This window comes from Eubalaena glacialis, chromosome 9, assembly GCF_028564815.1.
Source record: "Eubalaena glacialis isolate mEubGla1 chromosome 9, mEubGla1.1.hap2.+ XY, whole genome shotgun sequence".
In the NCBI taxonomy this organism is placed as follows: Eukaryota; Metazoa; Chordata; class Mammalia; order Artiodactyla; family Balaenidae; genus Eubalaena; species Eubalaena glacialis.
The window spans coordinates 104,013,365-104,032,903 of NC_083724.1; the positions used below are offsets into that span (position 1 = coordinate 104,013,365).

Below are 19,539 nucleotides of genomic sequence, written 5' to 3' on the forward strand. Positions count from 1 at the left end.
ACGGTGAAGAAGAAAACCTCTTCAACTCCGGAGAACAGTGTTCCCAGCATAGAACACTCAGGAGTCCCACAGATGAATATCAATCAAATACGAGCTCAAAAAGATCACCCAAAACATAAGGCACAGGAGTTATAAGAAAGAGGTCAGGGAGGGAAAAAGAGCAGGAGAGACAGAGATTTATACACCTAAGGACTTTCTGTATTGGAGTCATCAGATACAGAATATAAGCTAACTATACATGAAATATTCAAAGAAACAAAAGATGGAATCACAAAAACTAGCAAGCAATAAGATACTCTCAAAAATGTATAGGACTGGGTTTCCCTGGTGGTGCAGTGGTTGAGAATCTGCCTGCCAATGCAGGGGACACAGGTTTGAGCCCTGGTCTGGGAAGATCCCACATGCCGTGGAGCAGCTGGGCCCGTGAGCCACAATTACTGAGCCTGTGTGTCTGGAGCCTGTGCTCCGCAACAATAGAGGCCGCGATAGTGAGAGGCCCACGCACCACGATGAAGAGTGGCCCCCGCTTGCCACAACTAGAGAAAGCCCTCACACAGAAATGAAGACCCAACACAACCATAAATTAAAAAAAAAAAAAAAAATGTATAGGACTATTTGAGAAACAACAAAAACAAATGGAATTTCTAGAAAGTTTTAAAAAATGTAACTTATGAAAAAAAAAACAGTGGATGAGTTTAAAGTAGATTAGATACAGATGAGGTGAAAATTAATGAACTGGAAGACAAATCCAAGAACATTACATAGTTCAGTGCACAGAGAAAAGGCAATAGAAACTAAGAAAGAATAGAGGATGAATTAAGAAGGTCTAAAATACGTTTAATAGGAGCCTCTGAAGGAAGAAATGATAAGAAAGAAGGATGATAATACTTGAAAAAAATAGATGAGTATTTTCCAGAACTGATGAAAGAATCCATGGTTGTAGGAAGCACAGATACAGGACAACCACTGGCTTAGCTTTAAACATATTACATTGTTCATCTCTGTAACAACTCAGGTAACACAGTAGTTTCCCCTTTTTATCATTCAGTAAGCTGAGGTCAGAGAGGTGAATTAAGCTGTCTAAATCACAGAGCTATTAAGTGGCTGCGCTTGCCTGAACTTAAGTTTCTACAAATACAAACAGTTTCAAGGTTAACTCTGTCTCAACCAGTCAAATAATACAGGAACATTCCCTACTGCACATATGGCTACAGACCCTCCAATGAACTTGGAAAATCTCAAATGATCACTATTCTTAACGTAGCTTAGGTAGGCATCCAGCATCTTGAGCAGGCTCAAATGTGGTCCTCAGACCAGCATCACTTGAGAACTTGTTAGAAATCCAAACTCCTGAGATATAACTCAGGCCTAGTGAGCTAAAAACTGGGGGGGTGGGGGGGTGTGGTTTGACCCAGAAATCTGTGCTTTAACCAGCATCCAGGTGGTTTGCACACAAACAGAAGGTTGAGAATCACTGCTTACATCATCTGCTCTGGACTTTGTATCCATCCTGTGGAACCCCACTGAAGGTACTGTTTTCATTCTTCATCCTTTCTCCTAGTTTACATGTGTTCCTTGCTCATGGGGAATACAAGTGTATATTCTTACAAGCTATCTCAATGTCTCTGAAAAAATGTAGCATATTCTGAATACATTTTATCCTGGTTACCTTATACTGAGTTGTACTTGCACTGAAAAAGATTACTAATAGCTATTTCCAAAGAGAGGCATCCACCTGCCATCCAGTACACCTGATGGGGAAGGGGGAGAGGGAGGGGGAGGGCATTGGTGAAAGGTATTGTTCTAATATTCAAGGGTGGCCGGTATGTCACCCAGTGTCCCCAAGCCAGGTCCAACCTGGACAAGGACCACATGGTTTAGCACATTCCTGATTCTGGGTGGACACAACCCTTTTCCTTAGAAAGCCACTGTCACCAAATCTTCTAGTACCCAGTTGTGTACAGAATGGTGTATGCCCTCATTGGACCATCTGTGCATGTTGCCCATTGTTTTACCTGTAGGTTCTCCTGGAAGGCCTCCTACAGGGCCCCGAACATTAGAGACATGAATAAGTGAATGTGTGTGTGTGTGTGTGTGTGTGTGTGTGTGTGTGTGGACGCGTACATGTGTGTAAAGGAGGAGAGGGTATGAGGGGCATTGGGCTATAATGGAGAAGGATATGGTGGGGAAGGGAGGGAAGAGAAGGGAGGAAGGGAGAAAGCAATGAGAATGTCATACTCCACCTAGAAAATGGCTAAAGAAGAAGGGATGACTCAAAAATTAAAGTGTTTATTTCTCCTTGAAAGGGACAGGGGAAGGTCTGGGGTACCTGGATTTCAGATGCAGAGCACATAAGAGCACATCACACAGGGGGCTCAATTGTTCTGCAGGGCTGGAAAGGTGGTTGACTGTGGAGGGCATGTGAAGGATAAACGGCACCACTACTTGGTAACTGCTCAGAGGCCTCTGCACTGTCTTGTTTCTCTGCATACAGGGCCCCAGGCTACCTGGGATGACTGTAACATATTAAAGAGCTGTCATGAGAAAAGCACGGTTCAAGGAGTCCCACCCATCATGTACAACAACCACAGGCCAGCGCAGGGTGCTGAGGCCCACCCCCAACTGCAGGGGATGTAACGCTCTACGGCCTCAGGACCCGCGAAGCCCACAGGCCACAGCTCGTACACTCCCCAGCATGTGTGCCTCTCAGACCCTCGGACTCCAACTCTCCTGGGCTTCCTCTCGGCCTTTGTTCTCACCTTCCTTTCCTGCCCACACTACTCAGCTATGGCATGGGCAACACTCGCTCTTGACTTCTGCAAACTACTGTCCTGGTCTAAGACCTGACTCTCTGCCATCTCTCCCCCTGCAGAACCCTCATTCCCCTCTCCACAATCCAGGGGGCCATCTCAGAGGTCAGGGTCTTCCTCAGGACCTCACAAGTCTCCCAGACCTGACTGCACCACTGGTTTGGCCCAGGAGACTCGACCTGGCAGCACCTCGTCCCCACCTGCTCTCTTGGGATCTCCTTCAATCCCCTCCACCTCTTAGTCCCATGGCAACACTGACCTGGCGTTCCCCAAGCATTTCCAAAATAAGACCTGCAGTCAGCACCTCTTGCCTTCCACCATTCTCACCCAGCGGCTCTGGGCACAGCTGCCCCAGCACTCATCCTGCTGTGGCTCTTCCTCCCTCCTGAGGGAGTCCGGAACTGCCTTACTACCATCTCAACCTCAGCTAAATCTAATCGGCCAGTTTAAGGATCATTTGGCAAATACCACAGTTGGTGTATAAATAGGATGACCATCTGGCCTGAAACAGCCCTGTTGACCCCTGCTGTACCCCCTCCCATCATGTTATCGGCCCCCTTTCACCCTCCCTGAGTGGACAATCCATTCCCCGGTCCACCCCTTAGGGTCAGGAGGGACTTCCTGTCTGGTTGGACTGCCTTTCCTTCACACAGCTTGTCACTCCTGCCCCGCTCCTGGGCCAGGCCACGCTCAGGTGGCAGTGTTGACCCCTAAGACTCTGCACTGACACTTCCTCCTGCCCAGGACCACTTTCTTTTCTTTCTCTACTGATTCTCTTCTCCTCACTGCTCAGAACACAGCTGAAATGTCCCTTTCCCCTACCACTGAGACCTGTTCTGAGCATTGGGGCTCCACCCGTGAAGATGGAGGCCGGTCCCTGCACTTGGGCATGCAGAACAAGTGGTACTGATGGACAACAAACAAGTGAACAGAAATAAAGATACCAACAGTGTCATTAGATGGGACGACCGTGATGGATGGAGTGGGGCATGTAGTCACACGTCACACACTTTGCAGTATGTCTTTCTGAATTTAACATCTTCCCCTAGGCTGCAAGCACGGTGCAGGCAGGGACTAAAGTCTATCTTGTTTGTCACAGTCCTATCACAATGCCTGGCACACATCTGGTGGAATGCATTATTTTGTGGAATGAAAGGCTATTTTTGCAGCTTTTTAAATTTTTAACAGCATACTTCTAAAGTCAGAAAATAAGAACTACAGTGAAAATGGCATTGGCGACTTACTGGTTTGATGACTCCTTTGACAAATCTGAGATACTATCTTTTCTGTGCCATGTTAATTCAGCCGTTTGGAGAGCTGCCATCTGTGTATTTTAAAGGTCATCTAGGACTCACTCTTGACTCTTGCAAGGACTTTTAGCCAAAAACAATAAAATGTTTACCTGGGTACTAAACACAAAGCAAGTGACAATTCCATTGTTTTTCGTTTGCAGAACATGGAAATTTTAGAGCGTTTTCGTTCTGAGATCCCTTACATGATGACACGAAGGGACCAGCACATTACATTTCAGCAGATGTGATGTGCTCTTGGAGCAGCACTTGCAAATGTGAGCTCTGAGCTGTCCTGCATGAACCACATAGTGAGATATTTCTGAACTGGACAGTCAGAGAACCATTGACCACAGTCCGTCCCCACGGCCTCGTTCGGCCCAAGCAGGGCCCAGCAGTGTGACCACATGGCCTTAAGAGTTTTGTATGACTTGTAAAAGATATTTAATCACAGCCAGAGAAGACCACTCTTTCTTCCACTCCAACTTCCTTTCCCAGGGTTGACAATGATCCTAAAAATGGACATGCATTACACAGAATGAGTTGTGAACCTAGAGGAAGGACTGAGTTTTCTTTTTTCAAAAAGAAGAAAATACTACCAAATTATTGTCAAATGAAGAGGCAAACACTATGCAGTCAAAAGATGTAGAAAATAAAAGGTACTATAGACATTGTCAGGAACGTAAGTAAAAAAAATATGTATTACTTTTTCTAAATTTTGTATGTTTAAGGTATTTATTAGTTTTTTTAAAATTGTAAATCATTGTGATTTTTTTCTCTCTCTAAAGTATACTGTATTTTGTACCTAATTTTGTGTTCTTTCTTAAAGAGGGTCTCCAAATTATATATGCTTTGGACCCCACCAATTCTGGATCCTTCCTTTGGGGGAGAGGATACAACATTTTCGGAAAGTAAGCTTTGTTTCTCTTTCCTAACAAATCCATTTTGTAGTCACGCCTGAGCTGTGACTAATTTCTCAAAATGGCAAACTGTGCTGTCATATGAGGCCTCAGAGAGCTGAGGGGACTCATCCCCAACACAGCCTGTCCACTCTGCCTGTGTCCCTGATGTCACGAACGAGGCAGAGCTCCGGCCCCGACCCACAGGACCTGGGCTGAGGGTCCCTGTCTGGTGTTCCCATCCGGCCAGCCAGACCCCAGACACAGGCAGGTGCCTTAGTCAGAATACCACAGCCTGAGGGGCTTAAACAACAGACGTTTCTTTCTCTCAGTTCTGGAGGCTGGAAGTCTCGGATCACGATGCTGGTGAAAGCCTGTTTCCTGGCTTGTAGACGGCCGCCATCTGGCTGTATGCTCACACACGTGGCCTTGCCTCTCTGGTGCAGGCAGAGTCCAGCCTCCTCCTTTCCATAGATAATCCTATCATGGGGCCCTATCTTCATGGCTTCATCTAAACCTAATCACCGCTCAAAGGCCCCACCTCCAAATCTGTTACACTGGGGGCTGGGGTTTCAACATACGAATCTGTGGGGACACAAACATTCAGCCCATCATAGAGGTGATGAAAAGCCACCTCTAGAAATGCCACAGATGACTGCAAGGGAGGGTCTACAGACCACACTGCCCATCTCCTCTGTAAAGAGCCTTTATTCTCCAAGGACAGTACAAAGTCCCTGACAGCCACTCTTCACAAAGCCACTCCTGAACAGTCCCAGCCGAGCTGTGTGGACAGGAGACAAGAGGCGGGAGCGGGCATTCTGAGTGACGTGCCCTGGCACCACGCCTTGCATGGGGAGAGTGGTGGAGACAGAGACAGTGGACGCCCTGGACGTGGCTTTTGCTGCTGCTTCCTCTCAGCCCAAACATGCCAGGGACGCCGCATTCCAGCTCTCATCTCCTACTTGCCTGACAGCCTTGGGCAAGCTCCTCTGTGCCTAAGTCCTTGTCTGAAAATCAAGGGATTTAGCCCATTAGCAGTGAGGTCCCTTCTGGCTCAGGGGTTCTGCTACCGCAAAGGGATTTCATACCATAGTTCAAGAGGAGAGAAAACATGCACAGTGGGGCCGGTGAGCGTGCTCACTTCTGCACCTCTGCACTGGCTCTTTTCTACGCGCAGCCAGACGGGTCCCATTGAACTTCAGTTGGATCCGCCCTAACACCTTCCTGAAGCTGGACAGACTGGTTTGCCCAAAGCAGAGTCCTCCCGATGCCCAGGAGCCCTCAGTAACCTGGCCCCCATCCTCCGTTTCTCCCCCTCTCACTCTGCACCAGCCACAGTGGCCTCATGGTGGCCTGGCCCTCCTAGCGCACTCCTGGCCTCTGGGCACCCACACATGCTGTTCCCTCATCAGGATGGCTCCCAGCTGCTTTCAGGCCTCTGCTCAAATGTCTCCTTCACAGTCGGCCCTTCCTTGCCATCCAGCATAAAACAGAACCCCCAACCACAGCATGCTCTAGTCCCTTCCTAAAATGCTCCGATGCGCTGTGCAGCTCTTGTTCAATCATTCGGTGTCTATTTCCGCCAGTGAGATGTGGGCTCCACGAGGCAGACGCCTCTGTCTCCAATGCCCAGGACGGAGCTGGTGTCCAGTGCCTCACGCAACCGTGGACACCAATAAGTGCTGGTCCACAGATGGACGAGTCGGTTTAAATGATGGGAAAGTAGGCCGGAGACACATTCTTTAGGGAAACCTGGATGAGGCCGGAGAAGAGCCAGTCGGAAGGACCCCACAACTGTGGGGCTGTCCCAGGGTGGGTGCTCCCTGCAACATCCCCTTGTCTAAGTGGGGAGCAGGCGGTCTCCCTGAGCGCAGGCTTCTGAACCAGTGAGAAGGCAAGGCCTTGCTGTTTGGATAACCCAACTTGGGGCTGACTTAACGTACTAAGATGCCATGTATGCAGTCCCATGACAGGTGTGTTGGAATTATTCCTAAGAAGGTGGTAAAAGTTCAAACCTCAGGGGAAAATGAGCTGATAGGTGCCACACTGAGGGGAAAAAATATCCCTCTGTCCCATGATTTCTGCCAGTGGCCATTACTGCATCCACTAAGCCATCACCCCAGTCACGCTGTGTGCCAGCCTGGGCTGCTCTGGACTTGTTTTTAGGATCATTTTTTTTTAATAAAAGAGTATTGTGTTTAAGATCATTTCTTAAATAATAGGGATTATGGTAAAGTCTGAGGAAAATTCTTTAAATAGGTGGATACTCAGAGAAAACACTTCAATTCTAGGAAAAGTTTACAGTGCCAGCTGGGTGTGACTCCACATCCTTGGTCATGGGGCTACACTGCTGTGTAAGTGTCCGAGGCCAGATTGGGGCACCCAGTCAGCATGTCCGGGGCAGGGGTCACTGAGCAGTGACAAACACAGGTGAGCATGCCTCGGCCGGCAGCCCCCCTGCATCCCACCAGCCACAGCACCTCGGGGGAATGAGGTCGACACCTGTCCGAGATAGCTCCTTGCCCTCTCTGGACCACCGACCGTGCCCCGAGGCAGCCTGCACCTCCAGCACCTCCAGGATTGAGCTGCACTGACCACTGAGGATAAGAGTGAGCAGGCCTTGAGACACACACCTCATTTCTGAGATTATGAGGCCAGAGTGCGCACACCTGCTTGTGATCAAGTTCCTGCACTAGCCTTTCATATGAGCGACTCCCAACAAATTTTCTTTACTATCCATCCTATTGGTACTTCTCCCCAAGTAAAAAGAGAAGAAAAGTCTGAGATCTTGGGGCAAATGTGAGCAAACACACTGCAGTATCTTTAGCTTGCATGGAAAGCCACAGATTGTGTTATGCATCCCATGTTTGGCATTAAAAGCAGAATATGTGGCTGAATAGATATTCTTCAATGATGTCCCTCAGTGCCCAAGAAAAGTGTTCACTTTGGGGCCATACTGGGCAAAACAAATGCTGAATTCCATGAGATGGCTTCAATGTGAGATGTCTGTGCAGCCAACCAACACACGTGTTTTGATGATAGCACATGATCCCTTCCCCAGGGTCACCAGGACTCCACGGATGGGGAGGCTGAGCTACCCCTAACTGTCCAAGCAGGCCTGGAGCTACTGGGTGAAGGGAAAAGACACAATACTTACAAAAACTTTCCATTTGTCTTTGATCCTATCAGGACAATCTGCTCAGATTCATCCCGAGAGATTTTTCCGTGGAACCAGGGCATTTTTTCATGGGCTGTTGTGGCGATCAGCTTCTCCAGCTGAGGTTTCTGGCTGATAATGGCCTGCTCGAGAGCTTGACCCTGCCACGAGAAGAAGAGAGTGAAGCCATACCAAGTGAAAGTGACGAGAAAGACGCAGAAAGCATTTCCAATCTATCCTAAGTCCTGACATGGTAAAATGCAATCACATTTATTTATGTGTTTGTATGTTCATTCAATAAATAAAGCCAATAGATCTTATATATTATTTAAGTGCCTTCAAGTATATAACTAACAAAATAGATTTTTAGAATACAGAGGTGGGCATTTTAAAAGCCACATTGGGCTTTAGAAACCATCTGGTATAATCTATGAGGTCTACAGAATGGTCTTCCTGCCCTCTTCCAATCAGTCGCCTCCTAGAACTGATTGTTCTGTGTTAGACCCTGATCACATAATAACAATCAGGAAGACGTAAGACATGCTTTTCCCTGTCTGCCTCTACAAGGCTTCACTCTGCGCACTTACACATGTTGCTGCCTGTAACTGCAAGAGATGTGATCACAGAAAAAGGAGATAAACCTTGACAACATGGAAAACAAAAATGAGAAAAAGGCCGACAGCTGGGTGAATTCGCTTCTTCAACTGTTCTTAGTGGGAGAGAAATAGATATCTTTCACAGTAGTAAATAAACAACCTGAGCTGATTATTCCAAGTTATAAGAAGAATCAGAAGTGAAAATAAAAACAAAACCAACCCACACGAGGAGATGGAAGTGGGGAGGGGAGGCAGAAGGGAAGGTGAATTTGAAAATTTTGTCATGCTTCACAGATGGAATGAAATACAAAAGCAGTAATAGTTACGTACCAGAGAGGCATCCGATTCAAAGTGAGCAGAGGGCAAAAGCAAAAGGGTGTGGAATACTACTCGGCCATGATAAAGAATGGACCCCTGACACACAGCTGACTCATGAATGCATTATGCGGAGTGTAAGAAGCTGGTCTGGAAAGGCTACATGCTGTGTGAGTCCATTTATATGCATTCTGGACAAGGCAAAACTATAGCGACAGAAATCAGATGAGGAGTTGCCAGGGGCTGGGGTTGGGGGTGAACATGAGGATGCTTGATGGGTGATGGAACTGTTGCATGTCTTGACTGGGGTGGGGGGCTACATGATGCCATGTGATTGTCAAAAAATCATAGAACCATATATCTAAAAAGGATGAATTTCACGGTGTGTAAATTACACCTCAATAAATCTGATTTATCTGCTTTAAAAAAAGAGTAAAAAGATGGTCTAAGACTTATGTAATGAATACTAATGAAAAATACTGAATACATAGTATCTGTTTGCAAGACTGAATTCAGTGCAGAACATATTAAAGGGGTAAAGAAGTCGGTGTATAGAATCCTCAGAAAGCCTGTACTGTCATACATCCACATGGATATATAGAAAACATACATCCAGGAAACACAAGGAAATGGTTGAACACGTGGGTCTGAGCAGGAGACCATCAGCCAGCCTGGTGGCTCCTGATATCAAGTGCTGTTGAGAGTGTGGCAGGAATGTAAGTTGTCACAACCTCTGGGACCTTTCTGGATGACAACCTGTCAATATGTCCAAATCCTTCACTGTGGCAAATCCAACCTGTTCAGGGTTATCCTGCTGATGCTGCGTAAAGCGTTAGGAGAATGTTACTAGCAGCATTATTTATAAACAATGAAGGTGTCCATCAATAGGTACTAGTAAAATAAATCATGGTGCACGGGAGGGACCATCAGGCAGCCAGTAACAGGCTGATGCAGCCGTGTGTCTGTCGACATGGAAAGTTCTGCAAGAGATATTATGAAGGGGTGAAATCAAGTGCCAATCAGTGTGTTCCGTATGACCCTCTTGGGTAATTAAAAACCAGTATATGCCTGTGATGCCTCTCTGAAAGGGCCCAGCACAAATTGGGTAACAGTGGTCTCCTGCAGTGGAGAAACCCACATGGCTGGCACAGTAGGGGCCCACTCTCTCAAGTGTGACCGCAAAAGAGGAAAGGCTGTCTTCTTGGAGTGAGGCATTTGGGGGCCCACGCTGATGACTAGGGAATAGGTTGCTTATCTGAGGCACCACTGCATGGCTCTCATGCAACTGGGTGCCTGTGTGGAATTCCAGGGCCCGCGAGCCCACGAGACCGTGCCCCGCCGCCGCCAGGGGACCGGCTGCCACCCACCTGTAGGTTCCATGTCTGTTTCACATACTCCCGGATGAGGTTCTCCTTCAGGTCCTCAAAGGGGCCGGTTTTGGGCTGCACCCCGGGCGGCCGGTTGAAGGGCTTCTTGAGGAGGCAGATGAGGCCGTCCAGCTCCTGGGAGTGGTAGTGGCAAAGCTCGGCGGGGCTGCTGTGGGCCCTGCCGCCCGAGATGGCGTAGGTCCCGTTTAGCTCCCGCTCAATTGTGTAGTGATGTGCCTTCTGGTCGTGCGCCACCGACAGGGCGAAGCCGCCCAGGTAGTTGCGGCTCTGGCGCAGCAGGTAGAGCCCGTCGCTCATGCCCCCCTGGACCAGGTAGTCTTCTGCCTCCTCCCGGGTGATGTTGCCGAAGAAGAAGGGCAGGTGGTTAGCGCTGTCGCCCATCCCTGCGCCTTCCCCACAGGTGTCCACCTGGCAAAACAAAGACAGGGCAGTGGTCAGGACCTGAGCGGCACGACGCTGTTAGAGCACCGACCCTCCAGATAAGGAGGCAAGTCCTCCCGCCAGGCGGAAGCTCTTCCCTCTGGGACTTGGGTCTAGAGCCTGAACTAACTGTGCCCTCGTCCTTTCTGCCCACGTAACCATTACATTTCCAAACACACCCTCTCAATATTGAACCAAGAAACAGAGCAATGGACCAATGCAGTCAAATTAATCTTTTGTGTGTGTGTGTGTGTGTGGACAGAGAATTCTAAGAGACAAACTAAAAAGAGAAGTCCCCTTGCAAAATAGGGCTTAGGAGCTCTCTGACAGTCAGTGGGGCACAGGGGCAGAACCCAGACGAGCCCCTCGTTCTCTGGAGATGCAGACAGTTGTCAAGAACACTCATGCTGGTCAGAGTTATGTGCAGTGAAGATGTCACTGGACTCCTTCTACGTGAACACTGAGGGTCTACTGTGTCACACGCTATAGCTGGACACCAGAGAGCTGAGCGCTGGCCACGTTTATATATGTCAAACCTCTGGCCAGGAGGTAGGACGGACAAGTGAGGCATGAAAGTGTCATCCTCCTAGAGCCCCAGGCCTCGGACACACACTGTCCCCTTCCCACCTTCCTCCACACCACTTCCTGGCACCCATCTTGTACCATCCACCGGGACAGTATTGAAGAAATAGTGCAGGTTCCACATTTGATGAGGACATCTGTCACCAAAAACAGATACTTCTCGCACTAAACAGACACACACTTCAGAGGGGAAGTGTGAAGGCAGTGAATGCAATTTGACAGGAAGACTGTTGGATCATCTGTGGTTGTAGATGAGAAGGATCTATATTGCCAGTCCAAAAAGCATCCAAAATAGTGTATATTTTAACCAAAAGGGGCTTGTCATCAATGGAAAAGTATCTAGATGACTGCATCTGTGCATCTAGGGAGCAAAGCACATACCCCTTCATGTTACACACACAGACATACACACAGACACACAAAGAAACACACACAGACCCACACACCTCACACAGAGACACAGATACACACACACACGATTATGTGAAACAGCCTCTTCTCAACAGGACTTACCTTACAAAAGACAGTAGAACATAGTGCCTGTCTGGTAGAGGTAACAGAATTTTCTACAGGCAATATTGTCAAATCAGTATTCCCGAGTGAGCCCCCCAAAAGACATGGGCTTTATTATAATTTGATTGTACAAATAATTTTCTCATTTGCTTCTCTTAATATTTGACTATCAATCATTAATTTTTCGTTGTCAAAGTTTCTAAACATTCATCTTCCAGCAAGGTTTTGTTTTCTCTTAAAAGTACCATCCATATTTGCTCTTAAAGCAAAGACATCTGCTATTAACCAAAAGACATCCCTGGAAAGACGGTGAGTAGATGTGTCTTTGGGGAGCAGTAGTTCCCTTCTGCTTCTTTCTTCTTCTCAGGCTAATCCCTCTATGCCATTTGTGTTATAGTTTCAGCCCCTGCCCCCCCATCCCCCAAAGAGTGAGGGCTCTGGCCTCCTTTCTCATGCTCCGCTCTGTTTCTGCAGTGGGTCTTCCAGGGCCTCACCTATCTGTCATGCACTGTGAGCCCACCTGCACTTCCAACTCCTGTCCCCTGCAGCCCAGCACTTTTCCAACCTCCACGTGCCTACACATCACCTGAACTCTGTTAAGTGCAGGGGCCAGATGAGCTGCAGTGCCAACAATCTGGGTGATGCTGACGCTGGGCCCCTGACCGTATCTGAGGCTGAGATCTCCATGTACTACCCGCCTGCATCCCCCAGCCCAGGCCCTCCCCCAGCCAGGAACCCAGAGTCCTTCAAGAGTCCTTGCTTTCTCTCAGGCTGGTTTTCCAAATGGCTGTGGTGTGTGTTCCGTTCCCTCTGTATCTCTTACCACTGCCATTTCTAATGCATCACTCCCAGCTGCACTGATGTCCTGCCGCCCTGCCATCCCCTCCCCTCCTATTCCTGCTTCATCTGCCCCGTAGGCCCACAGTTCCCTGCAGCTTGCCCCATCCCTCTCTGCCTATCAGCCTCATTCCTAGCAGGCTCGGTCCACAGGCCACGGCTGTTGCCTTCTATCTCCTTGCTCACATACTCCCTCTGCTTGAGGGACACACCATCTTGCACACCTGCCCCAGATGCACCCACGATCTCAGCTGTCCCTAGCGCTTGGGACTTCTCACAGAGCTGCCACCCACCATTGGCCTCAACTAAAACAGTAAGTCTTCAAAAACAATATTGTAAGTGTTTACAAATATTTTTTAATTTACATAAACCTTAACAACTATCATTTTTAAAATTCATCAGTTTGCCACTAAGATTTACATCGGTGCTGGCCCTCTGCTGTGAATCCCACGTTGAAGCAAACCAACATGACAAGACAGAAGACAGGCGGAAAGGCAGCCTGCCAGGCCCATCTTCCAGGCCCGTGCGGGATGCTCCTGAATGGCTCTGATGGTGCATGTCAGACTCCCCCCTAAGCAGGTGGTACCTCTCCGGCTTCCCTGGGAGGGGAAAACCCTGGCTGCCCTCAGTGTCAGCAGTGCCTGGCCAAGCAGCCCTTTTATAATGGTGTGATTTCCTGTGCTGGAGGTGACACTGGGCGAGGGCCTGAGAAAATGCACTGGGCCGTGGCCGTTGGTGGTAGTTTTGACAGTAGAGATGGTTTATTGCAAGGACAGCTTAGGGCACATTCTTGGGCTATTTAATTTGGGGGATGAACAACATCTGCGACGCCCTGCTTATGCCTTCTCAGGACTGGGTCCCACCAGTGCCCACCCGGGGCCTTCTCCACAACACAGGCCACGGGGACAGGAGACGGTCACCTTCATTGCAGCCGCTGTCCACAGAAGCTGCGTCACCGCACTGCCGCTCTCAGCCCTGCTCCTCAGACAGTAGCTCTCGCTCACTATGGTAAATAAGTACAGACAGCAGCTTCCCCGATGTGCTGTGTACTCCCCTCCACACGCCCGTTGACTTGGCCCCCTCTCCGTCCACACTTGCTCACAGGCACTGCTTAAATCTTCCTTTTCTTTGGACCCCAGGGAAAGTCTGTAGCTCAAACTCTGTTTAACACACACAGGGATAATACTCTCCTCAACAGTGCCTAGAACTTGCTACCTATATTTTTGGCTATTTCAACATTCCCAGTTATTTTTCGCCATGTGTGAAATCACTTTATTGTGATAAATCAGCTTTATTCTAAAGCTCAAAACTGAGAAACCAAAGAGGCCGTTGGTCCCCATGGACCAGGCCCCCCAACTCCTCCCCAGACGCCCCCAGCACCTCGGCTGGTGCACAGGTAGCTCTTGAGTAAGGTGAGGCTTCATCCTATTGCCAGGTGAGTGCCTCAAAACACTACAGCATTGGGGAGGGTTGGATTGGGAGTTTGGGATTAGCAGATGTAAGCTATTACATATAGAATGGATAAACAACAAGGGTCTATTGTGTAGCACAGGGGACTATATTTGATGTCCTGTAATAAACCATAATGGAAAAGAATATGAAAAGGAATATATATGTACAACTGAATCACTTTGCTGTATACCTGAAACTAATACAATACTGTAAATCGACTATACTTCAATTAAAAAAAAAAAATAACACTACAGCATCATTTGCTTTTTGGGGCCTTTTTATAACACAGGTTCAAGGTGGATTTCACACTAGAAAAATGTTTTATAACATGAAATAATGTTTTGTGATGCCTGGGCAGCCTATCCCTCTTCCAGGCTTAGTTTTTCTCCAGAGCACACCTCCGTGGGTAACAACCCTTTAACACACTGTAACTTGCTGTTGAATTGGATTCTTGTCTCGGTCCCCGCACCAGAGTGCCAGCTCTGAGAGGTGAGAAGAGGATGCCTTTATTCACTGCCCTGTCTCGGCACACAGCAGGTGGTCAAAAATATTTGTTGATTAATATGTATTGTAATAGGGAAGAACAAATCTGACTCCATATTGGATGTGTTTCTCTTACTTTAGCCTTTGTATTCTATTGCTTTTGCTACAAGTTAATCACTAAAGGGATGTTGCCCATAGCTTAGAGAACACATAATGGCCCATCTCTGGGAACCCTGCCTCCCATGCCTGAGTGTTAAGCTAAAATACCTTCGTTTAGCTCACAGGAAATATTCTGACAAGGCCCACCTGTGAATGGCCGCAGGAAAAGAAGAAATCAACACATTGACTGCAGAGTCTGGCCAGAACCAGGAAATATTTGCAACAACTTAGTGTCACCTTTTTTACTTTACCTCCTCACCTCCCCCTCTTTGCTCTAGAAAAGAAACTAGCATCCAAACCCCAGTAAGATGGTTCTTTGGGACAGTAGTCCACCAACTTGTCGGTCTGAATAAAGTTGCTATTTCTTGTCCCAATACCTCATCTCTCAATGTATTGGCCTGTTGTACGTCGATCTTGGACTTGGTAACAGTATGATTAAGTGAAAGCAGCTTTCAAAATAATGTGTCCAGAGCAATCTAGTTTTGTTTTTAAAAGGTTATATGTACCCAAGTATGTAATAACATACACCTAGAGAGTGAGAAAAGAGACAGAAAGTCTGAGAGGACAGTGGGTATGGAGGAAGGATCCTGGCTGGTTTTACTGGCCTCTTTTGTATTTTCTGTCAAAGCCTCTGCACTGCCCCATCCTCTTCTGCCTACTGTCCTCTGCCTGGCCTTTACTCTGCACTCCATGAATCTGCTCTTGCCAATGCCACCAACCTCTAAGTGGCCACACGCAAGGTCACTCCTCTGGCCCTATCTTGCTTGACCTCCCAGCAGTGCTGGATGCCACCCAGCACTCCCACTTCAGTGGGTCAGTCCCTCTTCTTGGCCGACCCCTCTCCAGTCCACGGCTCCTTCCTTCACTTACTCTGCAACCCAGTGTTGGGTCTTCAGCTGCATCTTCTCCCGGCACATGGCCCCACTGCCAACGACGTGCCCGTGGATCCCACATCCATCTCTCCAGGCTGAGCTCCTGACCTAAACGCTGCTTACCTGACGTTTCCACCTGAACATCTAAAGGGCAACTCAACCTTCAGGTGCCTAAAATGGGACTTTCAATTGCTCACGCTTGGTCCTCTCTGAGCCCCTCCTAATTGAGGAAATGACACCAACTCTAACCAGTTGCTCAGGACGAGACCCTAGAGACTTTCAGGATCCCTCCTTTTCATTCATCGTGCACGTCTAATCCACTAGCTCAGAAAAGAACATGTTTTCTTTCAGATGTGTCCAGGCCACCCTGGAACATGTCCCTTTGAGAAGCAGTGAGCTCCATTCAGAGACCAATGGGCTCCATCACAGGCTGGGGAATCTCAAAGGAGGTTGGACCAGCTGGTCTCCAGGGATCTCTTATCAGTTTTCCTCTAAAACATATCCCAAAGCCATGGCTTCTCTCTTTTTCCCCTGACATTCTCTGGGTAGAAGGTCCATCACCTCTTACTCACGTGGATGGAAGTCTTACCCGTTAGTTCTCCCTTCCGCCCAGCCCTCCTCGTGGACCATTCCCCACACAGCAGGCAGAGTGACGCTAGCAAGCCATCTCCCTCTCCCAGACACATCCCAAACCCTCTTCCTCCAGCCTTCAAGCCCTACTTGGTTTGGCCTGAGCCCCCTCCTCACCTTGCCCACTTGCCCATCTCACCCGTGCTCACCACGTCCAGCCACACCACCCTTCTTCCTGTCCCAGCCGCTGTACTTTCCCCCGTGGCTGGTTTCCTCCTTCTCAGGCCTGTGGTCTCAGCTCATGTCACCTCCTCAGAGGGGTGCATGCTGATGGCCGAGTCTAAGGTGGCTTCATGCCCCGGTTCATCTTTATCTCCTGAAAAGGTTTATTTCCTGCATCACATTCACCACAAGCCTGCCCTTGTACAATGTAAGGTCCAAGGTCAGGAAGTATCGACCTGCATCCCCAACACTTAGGGGCTTCTCAGGGGCTCACAAAATACCTATTAAATGGAAACGTGCTGTTCTCTCCTTTTAAGAGTTTCTACAGTGAATAGTGCCATTGCTTTACTAATATAAACTGTCACTGTGCAGCTGCTGCTTCGCCCAGGTGGAGAGCATGGTTGCAGAGTCAGAGAACTTTGGAGAACATGCGTCCAACCTCCTTCGAGACCCACACAATTCCAATTTGCCCAAGACCCTCTTAAAGTTGTAGTTGGCTTCAATGCCACCACTGTCGAGATCTAAACACACAAGTGCCCACAAATGCGGCCATGGGTGGCCTCAGCTCCCAGTACCCACATTGTGTTTCTGGCAAATGAAAAGCTGCCCTTTTCACATGCGGTCAAAGCACGTCCCCCACCCTTGATTTACACCCTAAGACCGCTGCATTTGCACCCTCTCACACTCATTTTGTTGGTCTCACCCATTTCCATCTGTCACCTTTCATGACATCAGCACCGGGCTTCTCAACCTCGGCACTCTTGACATCTGGGCTGGATCATTCTCTGCTCTGGGGGCTGTCTTGTCCACTATAGGCTGGGTAGCAGCAATCCTGGCCTCCGGCCACTAATGCCAGCAGCTTCCCCCCATTCCCCAATCATGGCAACCATCTCCAGACATTGCCAAATGTTTCCTGGGGGCAGTATCCCCAAATGTCCCTTGACTGGAAGCCACTGTGTTAGCGGTTTGGTCTGCCCACAAATCTGATGTGTTCCTTCCATTGCTTTAGCAACTTCACCAATAAATTAGATAAATGAATATCCCTCTATCTAATTTATTACCACTATCACTCTGAGCACAGGACAGGGAGGGGTGGAAAGGATCAGAGCCCCGTGGAGGTAAATGTGCGCCGACCCTGGAGGAGAGCTAGGGGTGCAGAGCAGAGCCTGGGAGCCCGACAGGCTGGTGTTCCATCCCAGCCTGTGTGACCCGGGCCCATTAGCATCACAGTTCTGCACCTGTGAGAGCGATGACGGTGGCACCAAAGTCGCCGTAACTCACTGCAGTCATGATGCAGAGTGTGGAGGGGTGCCCATGACAACTGGTACCTCATGAGTGGGGGTTCCGAATAAAAGAGAGAAGAAGTGATTCATGGTGGAATGGTGAAGGGGAGGTATGGGCAGCCCACACTTGAAAGGAGAGTGTGTGTGTGTGCACGCATCCCCAGTAGACACCTTCACAAAGGCAAGATGGAGGCTTGAATGGAACCACAGACAATGTTTTCTTACTTTAAAATCCTGCCTAGTCAGGTAAGGCTTCATCCTCCATTCAATGCACTCCGAGGAGTTACATCTAGAATAGAGCCTATATCATCCCTGGGCTTTGATTCTGGCTGCCCACCGCCCCACCCCACCTAGGAACCCCACCAGCAGCCCTCCCAGAGCCTGCAGAAACGAATTCCTGTGACCGACGATGAGCCCCTTGAATGCAACTAGCACTCTCATGTCTTCCTCGTTTGATTTAAGCAGTACTGTATCCTTTTGCACTTCCTGACATGTTACAATCTCCCCTGCCAACTAGACTCTCACAGCCCATTTCCCCGGTCCCAGAACCAAGGCTGCCTGCATGACCTTTGCCCTTTAAAATGCATTTAGCTTGGAAAATATCACTAAGTTCTAGCTTATCAGACAGCAGTTTCATAGATTAAGAGGAATAGCCCAGGCTTGCCATCATAAACAAAATGTTTCAGGTAAGATTTGAGCTATTTTTTTCTAAAAAGTCACGTTTCTAGGGGCAGCCTGAGTGGAAGATTAGGTACAGCTGCTCACATCTAGGCTAGTAGCTGAAAAAGCTGTCTGGAACCCACAACTCAGGTGGAAGGAAACTTCGTCCCCAGCAGAGGACAACCAGAGTGAAGTCAACGTGATGAAGGGGGGCTGGGCTCAGCATGCCCACCCACCTCAGCTTTATAACCTCCTATTTTTTCCTTGTCTGCATCCTGAAAGCCGTTAGAATAGATACTCCGTAAGGATCAGTATGTTTACTGTCTTGTTCCCTACTGCCTAGAACAGAGGCTACCCTAAGAAGGGGCCTCCACCCTGCAAAGCTCGGTATAGAATTACTATAGAATGTATACATGGCAGGCAGCCTCCTAGATGATGCCATCGATCCTCATCTCTTGGTTCCAGGCCTTCATGTGGTCCCTCCCACACTGACTGAGGGCTGGCTGCACAGTGAGAGTGTGGGATGCCTGAGCCTAGCCTGCAAAGGCCTTTACAGTTTTCCCCTGGTCTCTGGGTCTCTCACCCTCGGAGAAGCCAGATGCCAAGTCGTGAGGATGCTCAAGCAGCTCTTTGGGGAACTGAGGCCTGCAGACAACAGCCAGCACGGACTTGCCACCCATAGGAGGGAGTCACCTCATAAGAGGGTCCTCTAGGCCCAACGAGCCTTCAGACTATGCAGCACATGTGACTGCAGCCTCATAGGAGACCCTGAGCCAGGCCAACCCATCTCAAATTCGTGACCCACAGACACTGTGAGGGATGCTAAATGATTATTGCTGTTTCAAGCCACTAAGTTTAGGGTAATCTGTTATGTAGCAATGCATAACTAATACAGCATGTGGAATAGGGTCACATGAGAGAAACAAAGGTGCTTCATAAATATCTGAATGATTTGTTGACAAACAAGGCCCCCAAATCTGGGGAGTGAGTGAGGGAAGTAATTAGAGGCTGGGTTCTAGCAGAGTCCGAATA

The 19,539-nt window shown here is 48.5% G+C and overlaps 1 protein-coding gene across 3 annotated transcripts in view; it reads right to left on the bottom strand.

Moving 5' to 3' along the window:
• Positions 1-19,539, bottom strand: part of SYK (spleen associated tyrosine kinase) — an 89,934-nt gene that overhangs the window by 41,561 nt on the left and 28,834 nt on the right. For all 3 annotated transcript variants that reach the window (XM_061200639.1, XM_061200637.1, XM_061200640.1), the window contains exons 2-3: positions 10,434-10,862; positions 8,156-8,316 (exon numbers count right to left, since the gene is read on the bottom strand). In XM_061200639.1, the coding sequence (XP_061056622.1) occupies positions 8,156-8,316; positions 10,434-10,835 (563 nt within the window). In that variant the 5' untranslated portion in view covers positions 10,836-10,862. The remainder of the gene's footprint in view (positions 1-8,155; positions 8,317-10,433; positions 10,863-19,539) is intronic.